The sequence below is a fragment of the Aquarana catesbeiana genome, linkage group LG05 (assembly GCF_042186555.1).
Source record: "Aquarana catesbeiana isolate 2022-GZ linkage group LG05, ASM4218655v1, whole genome shotgun sequence".
NCBI lineage: Eukaryota > Metazoa > Chordata > Amphibia > Anura > Ranidae > Aquarana > Aquarana catesbeiana.
The window spans coordinates 16,332,535-16,344,252 of NC_133328.1; the positions used below are offsets into that span (position 1 = coordinate 16,332,535).

Sequence of the window (11,718 nt, forward strand, 5' to 3'; positions counted from 1 at the left end):
GTATATATTCGTTGGTCGGAAATTTAATGGACTGGCACAAGCGCTGTTATAACATGGGACTTATACAGTGATTTGACTGGACCTTCTTGTGTTATTGCATTTTATTTGATTGATTTTTTTAACAGCAGCTTTTAATCTTTGTATTTTTTAAATCCTTTTGATCATTCATAGTGGTTAATGGGATAACCACAGTTTTGTGTGTAATGTCTACCTGTTAGTTTATAACCTACAAGTAACTTAGCGCTGAGCAGTGTAGATAGGCCGGTTTCGGTTTGTACACTTTGTTTTTTTTTTGTTTTGTTTTTTATGCTAAAGTTCACCAGATGACTGGGGTATGATGGAAACTACAAAAACTAGAGGGATGGGGATAAAAAAAAAAAGTATACATCCAACCTTGCAGAAAGAATTGGGTTCATGTTACTTCCTATTAGGAAAGTTGTCAGGACCTGAATCACCTGCTGGTGGCACTGTGCTTCCCAGTGTGGAAGGTTGTAGTTTCAGTGTCCACAAGCAGGTGTTTCTCAGCAGATCCCAGTAAACAGTTTCCACCTGATGCTGGCTGCTGAGAGGGTATTTAGGTTCTCTCCTACTAACGCCTCTTGCTCCGATGTTTTACAGTTGATCCCATTCCTGGGGAGGGAGGGTGGGTGGCGACGGGTGTCTTGTTTGCCATCCCCCCCCCCCACAGCACTAGCCGCCACTGTTGCTGTATCTCTTAAATCACACTTGTTTAACAATAAATGTAAAAAGAACAAACGTAGTCAAAACATAGCCAGGGTTCAGTAACCGGAACGGATAGTCAGCCAAGCCAGAAGTCAGGGATCAATGTAGTGGAACAGCAAGCAGGATCTGGAGCCAGAAGGGATGTCAGCAAAGCAAGTCTTGAACAGGATTGCAGGAGATAGTTTCTGTGATGTTGACCAAGGCGAAGGCAGAGATGTGTCTCTTGCTGGTGTTTGGATGGGTTTTAGTTTCAATGTAAATAAATCTTATTGTAGCACACCCCATGTAGGGGCTGTAGATGAACAGGGATCCCCCACTCTTGCACAGCCAGGCACACCAACTCTTCACAGGCACACACAGTCAGAAAACCGTCCGTAGCTTTGTTTTGTTTGTTTTTTTAGGGGGTTAACAACTGGGATAGGGATGGGAGGTTATGAAATGCCCACTTGACTTTAGCAAACTTCAGGGACAGCTTCCTATATACATCTATATACAACCTCCTCTTCACTTTCCTCCTGCACAAACTTGCCAGCTTCTGCTGATTCACTCTTTGCAGGATCTGACCGACCCCTTGTCAGATTACTAGCAGCCCTGGTAGCTCAGATGTAGTGAAACAGCATGTAACCTTTTCCTCCTGTTTCTTCTGTGGCCACTGATCCCAGCACCACTTCATCAGGCAATGCCAGCCCACCGGGCTGCCAATGCCTCTTTCACCAGCCCTCCTGGCTGTCTCTCTACACCAGTCCACCCAACTGACACTTCACAGAAAAGCACAGCACAGTGGTGTAGTGGTTAGCACTCTGACCTAGCAGCAATAGGGTCGCTGGTTCAAATCCCAACCACGACACCATCTGCCTGGAGTTTGAATGTTCTGCGTGGGTTTCCTCCGGGTACTCCGGTTTCCTCCCACACTTCAAAGACATGCTGGTAGGTTAAACAGATCCTGTCTATAAATTGGCCCTAGTATGTGTTTGTAAGTGCATCGGGACCCTGCTGGGTAAAGGACCGCACTATATCAAGATGCAACTCAACTCACAGCCCACCTGGCTGTCTCTTGGGGGGAAAAGGCTAAAGACTTAAGCCCACCACTGTCTTCAAGGGAGACTGGCTACATGTGGCAGTCTCCCCCCTTTGTTAGTCCACCAACAGTGTTGAACTACTCACTCTGTCCTCTCATGTCTCCAGGAAGACCTCTTCCCATGAGTTTTGTCAGGATCTTTCCAGCATCTAGGCCCCGGTCCAAGGCAGGACACCCCCCCCCAGCCTCCTGAACACTGCATCTCCATCTTCCACCTGACTCTCTTGCTAGCATGGCTCATGTCTACTTATGGGGTTATCCCAGCCCCCTGCTGGGGATTGGCCAAGGCCCCATAAATATTTCAGGTAGCTCCTCCTAACCCCCAACCCTCTAGTTCTAGAAGGTTCTCCAACCTTCCAGACCAGGGAAAGGTACCAGAGAGCTCACTGGATGAGTCACCCAGCCCTGAACTCTAATAAACCCTGACGCAATTAAGACCCACCAGCTTAAAATGTGAGCCAAAGAATGGTTTGCCTGCTCTAATCCAAGCATACACTAGAGGGTGCTACATTACTTTAAATATATATGGTCTGGTCTCAGTTTCCTAAGTGTAGCCATGCAGGCCTGGCCATTCCTGCTGCTGATTCCTGACAAAAGTACTACTAGGTATGAAATAAAATACAGAGTTTTTCTATCAGTGACTTTGACTGTTTCGTTTGTAAAAAAAAAAGCTGTAACTGGGTAATTTTGGAAATTGGGTGCAGGTTTCTCCGTTCATATTATGTTCTTCCTTCCGAATACCCAACCTAAAAATAACTTGTAATGATAGGAAGATGACAACTGGGTTGCTAACTTGTTTTTTGAACGTGTACATTTCAGGGCTGTCATCTTGATCTGGATCTGAGGGGAAAAAATAAAGTAATAACAGTGCCCATAATATTATCTTTTTAAGCCTTTTCAATTTAAGACATTTTTCATTTCAAATTTTCTTAAACTAATGTAATTTTAATTTAATGAATTTTATTTTTATAGTAATTTAATTTTAATTAATTTACTTTTTATTTCATTTTTTCATTTTTAATTTATTTTTAATTTTGCACCATTGATTTTATATTCAAATTTTCTATAGTTTAGAAGTATCTCCTTGTAATTTGTAGCTCCTTGTAGCTGTTTTATTTTAAATTTAATCAAAATATGTCAATGTTTTCTATGCGCTCAAACGTTTTTTGGAAAAAAAATAATAAAAATGGGGTCTTCAGTTTTTGTGAGGATATGAGGGATGTGCATTCACTTTTGGATTTTTCGAGCACTTTTACCCACAAGTTGAGATTTGGCACTTGAAGATGCTGGTTAGTATTGATTATGACCGAGATGAAGATCACATTCCAAGTGACATTCATCTCATGATCCAGAAGATTCCTTAAGGGTTCAAATACTTTTCCGAACAACACCATTTTAGTAAAAGCCATGGCATTGCTTCTCATTTCTCCCATGTTTTTTTCTTCCTAGTGATCAGTGAGCAGTCTGAGAACGGCCTGACCTGTATGGGATGTTTTAATGTTGCGTCGGACTCGTGCCAGGAATACAAGTCCGTAAAATGCCGTGGCAGCGAGCAACAGTGCTTCACCTACTCCAACAAACACCTGGGGGGCGCTGGTGAGTACAAGGCAGATCTGTAATAAAACAGAAAAATAGATCTCTGGAGTAATGCAGAATCCCCCAGTTTAGATCCCTGATATCTCACCAAAGCTCCTTAAAAAAAATTGTAAAAATAAAATAAAAAAAATAAAATTGTAAAAAAATTATAAAATAAAAAAAATTAAAAACTACTGACACCGTCCACTGCCCTACTGACACTGTCAGTATATATACACACACACACACACACACACACACACACACATATGTGGTTGAGCTTTGGGGTGCACACCTTAATGCAATAGGCTGTGCACACCTATGCTCACTATACATAAGCGTGATGGTCAGTGGGAAGAATGCTCCTTACATCTGTCACTGAGGAGAATCCCCCTCTTACAGATAGCTAAAAATGTCAATGATGTTATTGGAAATGCATCTAAATTGCTCCGTGCATTAGGAACCTCTAGCAACATCTAGAGCAGGGTTTCACAACCAGGGTTCCTCCAGAGGTTGCCAGGGAATCCTTGAGCAATAAAAAAAAATTTCTGCCCCTCAGATACGTTCCCACTGACACCATTGATTTTTTTTTTTAGGTACAGTGCCTTGAAAAAGTATTGATAGCCCTTGAAAGTTTCCACATTTTGTCATGTTACAACCAAAAAACGTATTTCATTGGGATTTTATGTGCTAGACCAATCCACAGCTCAGGTGGGAGAATCTGTCCACAGGACAACTATTAGTCGTGTTCTCCACAAATCTGACCTTTATGGAAGAGTGACAAGAAGAAAGACATTGTTGAAAGAAAGCCATAAGAAGTCCAGTTTGTAGTTTGCGAGAAGCCATGTGGGGGACACAGCAAACATGTGGAAGAAGGTGATCTGGTCAGATGAGACCAAAATTCAACTTTTTGGCCTCTAAGCAAAACGATATGTGTGGGGGAAACTAACACTGCACATCACCCTGAACACACCATCCCCACTGTGAAACATGGTGGTGGCAGCATCATGTTATGGGGATGCTTTTCTTCAGCAGAGACAGGGAGGCTGGTCAGAGTTGATGGGAAGATGGATGGAGCCAAATACAGGACAATCTTAGAAAAAAACCTGTTAGAGTCTGCAAAAGACTTGAGACCAGGGGCGGCTGGTGAAGTTTTAGGATGGGGGGGCGCCAGACCCCCCACTTCCTTTTTGACCCCTCCCACTTGGTAAAAATGGGCATGGTTTCAGCGAAATAGTGGGCGTAGCTCTAAGGTGGTGTGGTTACCGTCTGAGATGAACGAGGGATGGAGGAAGAGTGAGGGAGAGAGGGAGGGACAGCAGGCCCACATCCTACACAACAATAGAAATATGTGTATTCTAGAAAGTTTAACAATCAGCAGATAAAAATACTCCAAACACCTGGTGTTAGCACTTCAATCATCCCAGCACCATGGTTGTTATGGTGTCAGGATGATTGAAGCACATTATTTAATTCAACTCCTCGTAATGCAGAATCAGTGGGAGCCCTGAGCATGTCACCTGCCACGTCGCCTGCACTGGATGCCATCAGGTGTCCCCAGCAGAGTCCGTCCTTACATCAGGTGCCCCCAGCGGAGTCCGTCCTTACATCAGGTGCCCCCAGCAGGGTCCCTCCTTACATCAGGTGCCCCCAGCAGAGTCCCTCCTTACATCAGGTGCCCCCAGCAGAGTCCCTCCTTACATCAGGTGACCCCAGCAGAGTCCCTCCTTACATCAGGTGCCCCTAGCAGAGTCCCTCCATACACCAGGTGCCCCCAGCAGAGTCCCTCCTTACATCAGGTGCCCCCAGCAGAGTCCCACCATACATCAGGTGCCCCCAGCAGAGTCCCTCCTTACACCAGGTGCCCCCAGCAGAGTCCCTCCTTACATCAGGTGCCCCCAGCAGAGTCCTTCCTTACATCAGATGCCCCCAGCAGAGTCCCTCCTTACATCAGGTGACCCCAGCAGAGTCCCTCCTTACATCAGGTGACCCCAGCAAAGTCCCTCCTTACATCAGGTGCCCCTAGCAGAGTCCCTCCTTACATCAGGTGCCCCTAGCAGAGTCCCTCCATACACCAGGTGCCCCCAGCAGAGTCCCTCCTTACATCAGGTGCCCCCAGCAGAGTCCCTCCTTACACCAGGTGCCCCCAGCAGAGTCCCTCCTTACATCAGGTGCCCCCAGCAGAGTCCTTCCTTACATCAGATGCCCCCAGCAGAGTCTCTCCTTACATCAGGGGCCCCCAGCAGAGTCCCTTGGCTCTGCCTCTCGTCGGATTGATAATGCATGATTTGATCTCCACCGCCATTACAGAAGACCAGCACTTGTGGAGGCTGAGCCCGATTTGCCGAGGGGAAGAAACAACATGTGGAGCCCGGGTGGCTGCCAGAAGAAATGGAGATGTCGCCAACCCTCCGCCCCACGGCCTTTCCCACAACAGGTCACAGACCGGCAGCAGGCCACGGAGCGGGGGGTTGGTGGCAAGTGACCGGGCTCCACGAGAGCTGGTCTTCTGTAAAATGGTGGCGGAGATCATCACCAGTGCCGGCCCTGGACCTCTAGCGGGGGCTCTGACGATTCTCCGGAAGTCGGGACAGATGCCAATTTCTAATGATTTTTCCCGGGACAGCGTAAAAACGGGACAAGGGTCTAAATCCTGTGAATGTCCTGGGAAAATCGGAACTGTTGGCATGCTACTGCCCACTGGTTGCTAGGGCCTCAGTGCCTAGTGTCTGGCAATCAGTGACAGCAGTCCCCGCCCTAATGCAGAGTGAGGTCAAGGCCCCAGCATTCAAAGTGGAGGAGGATTTAATTTCTTCCTCCTCCCCGCTCCACGCCTAGTGCTTTCCACCCACCTCTTACTTGATCTTATTCGGGGGCTTGGCATGCTCTGAGGGAAGCTCTCAAAACTCTGAGGTGAGGCCAGGCAATGGATTGGATGTGACCCCCCAAAAGTGAAGGACTACAGGTCCCAGCATGAGCCCCACAGAGCTGAGGATGTGCCACCCCCCGGAGTCACGTCCTTAAATCTAAGGAGTTCATGCTGGGACTTGTAGTCCTTCTTTTTTGGGGGGGTAACATCCTTAGATCTCATGGGGTTCATGCTGGGACTTGTAGTCCTTCAATTTTGGGGGGTCACATCCTTAGATCTCAGGGGTTAATGCTGGGACCCTCCCAAAAGTTAAATAAGTCCCAGCATGAACCCCTCAGAGCTGAGGACATGACACCACCCCCTAACTAGTAAAATTTAAATGGTAGGGCGCCTGGTTTTAGACTGTAAGTGGGCAATTCTTCCCAATGACCACAAGTAGGTATCTTCCCAGTGAACATCACACTATGGTATCATGAGTTGTAGATATAGGAATTTTTAGCAGAGGGTTTCCTGAGCCCAGAAACTTAGTTAAAGGGTTCCTCTGTTGAAATGATTGAAAAAGGCTGCTCTAGAGGAACCCAAGGGTTTAATGGAATCCTGGTTGAGAAATGCTGCACTACGCTTTGCCTCTGACAATTATATCATAGATATAAAGTTAATTTTTGGCTTCACTGTACTCAGTGACATGGTAATCTGTTGCTAGGCCTGATCAGGGTTTCCTAAGCTTGGTGGTTGATCTCTCCTGTCTGCGTCTGGAAGAAGATTTCAGAACATAGAATGGGAGGATCAACCATAGTGTGATGAATATTTATCAGACCCCAGCAAATCCCTGGGAGGAGGGTACCCAGAAGGTGGCTAGAGAGGTGATAAATGTTTTGGAGGTCTGAGTAAAGTGTTATTCCTCCTAGGAAGGGTTCCTCTTCTTCTGGGGCTGCTGTCCCAGGCAGCTAGTGTGTGACATGAGCTGCAGTTTGGGCCTCGGCTGGTGTTGGGCTGGGGAAAAGATTGCAAAGTGACCTGCTTTGGGAGTCCTGGTCTGGAGAAGGATATTCTTGTCTCTCTCTCACTAAAGAGTTTTGTGTGGAAGTTTCTGAGACATTGCGAGTAAGACCTGGGACTCTCGTGTGCTTGCTGCTATAGGATTTGCACTGTTTGTTCATTTCTGGTGTAGTTTTGGAGTATTCTGGACCCTTATCCCTCTCCTGTTCAAGTTTTCTGCAAATAAAATCCACAAAAAGACATGCCCCAGACTAAGCTTGTGTGTCAGTGTGCTGGTCCAAATCATTTGGTGGAGGGGGGATTATGGTATGGGGTTGTTTTTCAGGGGTTGTTCTTGGCCCCTTAGTTCGAGTGAAGGGAACTCTCAAGGCGTCAGCATACCAAGACATTTTGGACAATTTCATGCCCCCCTACTTTGAGGGAACAGTTTGGGGATGGCCCCTTCCTGTTCCAACATGACTGCGCACCAGTGTACAAAGCAAGGTCCATAAAGACATGGATGAGCAAGTTTGGGGTGGAGGAACATGACTGGCCTGCACAGAGTCCTGACCTCAACCCGATTGAACACCTTTGGGACAAATTAGAGCGGAGACTATGAGCCAGGCCTTCTTGTCCAACATCAGTGCCTGACCTCACAAATGCTCTTCTGGAAGAATGGTCAAGCATTCCCATAGACACACTCCTAAACCTTGTGGACAGCCTTCCCAGAAGAGTTGAAGCTGTTATAGCTGCAAAGGGTGGGCCAACTCAATATTGAACCCTACGGACTAAGACTGGGATGCCATTAAAGTTCACATGCGTACATACCTCTCAACATTTTTTGGATGGGAATGAGGGACACCTACTATCAAACTTATGTAGGCATAGGACACGCCCCCTGCCACACCCCCTTAAAGGAGAATTAACAAATTTTAAAAAATGAAAAAAAAAAAGGTTAATTAAATCCACAAGGGCTTTTTTTTTACCACTACTATTCCTTTATATTGGCTTATAAAGTTTACACATGCAGCAATTTAGAAATTGGATGAAAGGTTTAGCACTGGGAAACACTGATAAAAAGTGCATTTTATATACAACTATATGGATCAGACCAAAATGAGGAACAAATGGGGGGGACAGAGGGACATTGCTCCAAATCAGGGACAGTCCCTCGAAATCAGGAACAGTTGGGAGCTATGCACCTGTAAAGGCAGGCGTCCCAATGCTTTTGGTAATATAGTGTAGCTTCCTGAAAACACCACCGCACCCTCCCTCAGTACTCTTGGGAGGAGTTATGCAAATATCAGAATGCCTTGCTGGGTGGATGTCAGTCTGGAGGAGTGAGTGTCCCTAAAGCCCCATACACACCATTAGATTTTCTGCAGATTTTTGTCTTCAGATTTACCAAAACCATATAATAGGAGATCAAAACTTAAGAGTTTAAATTTGTATGCAATCAGGCAGGCCCTTGCACTACATGGTTTTGGTAAATCTGAAAACAAAGATCTGCAGAAAATCTAATAGTGTGTATGGGGGTCTAAGTGGAGCGCTCCAGGTAACACCCAAATGTGATGCTGAGCCTCCATGATTGAAAGGACTGAAATCCAATGAATAAAAGGGGCCGGGGACAGTCAGGGTAGGTAGGAAAGAGCTAGATGATGCTGAATAGACATGTTTAGTTCCGAATTCGTTTTTTAACAAATTTTAACATATTCGTTAATTCTGAAATTTCTGAATTTCCGAATTTTTCAATTTCCGAAATTTCCGAATTTCCGAAAATTCGAAATTTCGGAATTCGAAATTTCAGAATTTAGAAAATTTTGAAAATTGGAAAATTCAGAAATTCGACATTTCGGAAATTCGACATTTCGGAAATTCGGAAGTTCGGAAATTCGGAAGTTCGGAAATTCGATATTTCTGAAATTCGAAAATTCGGAATTTCGGAATTTCGGAAATTTAGAAATTTGAAAATCCGAAAATAAGAATGAAAATCTGAACATTCAAAAGAGTGAAAAAATCTGAAAATCCTAAAACTCGAACTAACTAATAATAACTATTAAATTATAGGTATTGGAATCTCCTTTCAAATTTGGCTGTTTGTGAACGTAACGAGTACGAATTTATCCGAAGTTACGAATTATCTGAAATAAAGAATGCCGCATCTAAACGAATGGAATGTAACGATCTAATAATAATAAATAACAATAATAATAATAAAACCTTTTTATTATTATTATTTATTATTAATTTGTTCCATTCCATTTGTTTAGATGCGGCATTCGTTATTTCGGATAATTCGTAACTTCAGATTTGTATTCGTTACGTTCACAAACAGTCAAATTTGAAAGGAAATTCCAATACCTATAACTTAATAGTTAGTTATTATTCGTTAGTTATTAATTGTACTGATTTTCTTTCTTTTTTTCAAATTAAATGAAAATGAACACATTTTTTGTCAGTGCACATGTCTAATGCTGAACATCTTGCAGCCAGGAATTGAGGGGAGGGGGGGGGGGGGGGGGGGGTGTTCTATCACCCTGCGGTTTCTAATGCATATTGTGAGAAGCTCACAGTGTGCAGTGAAATCAGAGAAACCCATTTCAGTCCAGGAGAGGAGCCGAGACAACTGTATAAGACTGAAGGAGTGCCCAATTATCAGTGTAAAATAAACATTACATGGATTGACTATAGTTTATTTTTCAAATGTATCTAAATGTTATTACATCACAATCTGAATGGCTACTATGTCTCTCCACAGACTCCATCGCCATGGCGGGATGCGCGACACAGACGGCCTGCGGTCTGGACCTCGGCAATGACGCTATAAAGACGCAGTGCTATGGGGGATGTTCCAACAATCACAGTTCTCAGATCACGTCCTCGCTATCCTTCGCTGCCTTCCTCGTGGTTATTTATCTGGGCTGAGCCCCCCTCTGCCATGTCAGAATTACCTTGCCCTCACCTCCACATACAATTCATAAGGACCATGGGAGGTGCTTATAAAAAAATTCTCATGCCTGGATTCAACCTCGTTTATTGAATGAGCAAATGACAACCATTGTAATTTAATTTGTATGTATAGTCAAAACTTCCTCTGAACTCCAACTTGTCTAAATACAAGAGACACATGTCTTACTTGAACCTTGGGGGTCTATTTATAAAAAAAAAAAAATGTGCTGAGACATTCGCACAGCCAACATAAGTAATCCCAAAAATGTGTTTCAAAAGTGTATTTCCTCAGATCGTCAGCTCCATCTAGTGGCTATGATACAGTATTTTCCTTAAATGTAGTAATTAGGAAAATATACCATTATGGCCACTAGATGGAGCTGATGATCAGAGAAAATACTCTTAATAAACACATTATGGGGATTATTCATGAATCGGAAACACACGTATTCAATAAAATTATGAGGATTATCCTGTAACAACTGTGCAAATGCTGAGACATTCACACAGCAAAGTTTTTTATGAATAGACCCCTTGTTGCGTTATGTGTATTTCTTCCAGATCTGTGCAGTAATCCAGTGTGAGATTTTACCTCTGTGCAGATAAAGACTGGTCACTGCTGCCCTCTCTCCTTGTGCAGGGTAGCTGGTCTTGTCTCCGCCCCCCTCCTGTAGTTTCCTGCAGGAAGCCTGTAGTGGGTGGAGCCTGTTGAGCCCTCCCACAGCTCTCCTCTCTCCCCTTGTGCAGGGTGACTGGTCTTGTCTCCGCCCCCTCCTGTAGTTTCCTGCAGGCAGCCTGTAGTGGGTGGAGCCTGTTGAGCCCTCCCACAGCTCTCCCTTCTCCCCTTGTGCAGGGTGGCTGTTCTTGTCTCCGCCCCCTCCTGTAGTTTCCTGCAGGAAGCCTGTAGTGGGTGGAATCTGCTGGGCCCCTCCCACAGCTCTCCTCTCTCCCCTTGTGTAGGGTGACTGGTCTTGTCTCCGCCCCCTCCTGTAGTTTCCTGCAGGAAGCCTGTAGTGGGTGGAGCCTGTTGAGCCCTTCCCACAGCTCTGCTCTCTCTCTCTCTCTCTTCCTCTACTTGAGCAGGGTGACTGGTTTGTCTCCCCCTCCTGTGGTTTTCTGCAAGCAGCCTGTAATGGGTGGAGCCTGATAGGCCCCTCCCACAGCTCTGCACAAGCTATGTACAGCACAGTGATGATGTCACTGCTACTTTTTGAAAGTAATATCTGTGACCATAAAATGAGAAAACTTGGGGTGCCGCTACAGGTTCCCATCCCAATTGGGTCCGGTGACTCACACTGAAAAAGGTGCCGGCGTAGAAAAACCCGTCCCGGCTCAATATGCAAGCGTGGAAAGGAAGAAAGACCAATCGCTGCACTCCAAAAAAGAAGCCTGAATGTCAGACAAGTGAAAGCGGCTTCACCCCTGCTCCATCCAGGCCACACCCGACACATGACACCGTCCAGGCCACATTACTGACGCGTTTCGCCCCAACCACAGGGCTTAACCATGAAGGTCCATGACTATGCCCTGTGGGTGGGGTGAAACG

General features: G+C 45.2%; 1 protein-coding gene across 1 annotated transcript in view; it reads left to right on the forward strand.

The window, feature by feature from the left end:
• Positions 1-10,245, forward strand: part of LOC141145772 (phospholipase A2 inhibitor gamma subunit B-like) — a 31,489-nt gene extending 21,244 nt beyond the window's left edge. The window contains exons 5-6 of the mRNA XM_073632651.1: positions 3,251-3,397; positions 9,982-10,245. Coding sequence (XP_073488752.1) covers positions 3,251-3,397; positions 9,982-10,148 — 314 coding nt within the window. The 3' untranslated portion in view covers positions 10,149-10,245. The remainder of the gene's footprint in view (positions 1-3,250; positions 3,398-9,981) is intronic.
• Positions 10,246-11,718: the final 1,473 nt, after the last annotated feature.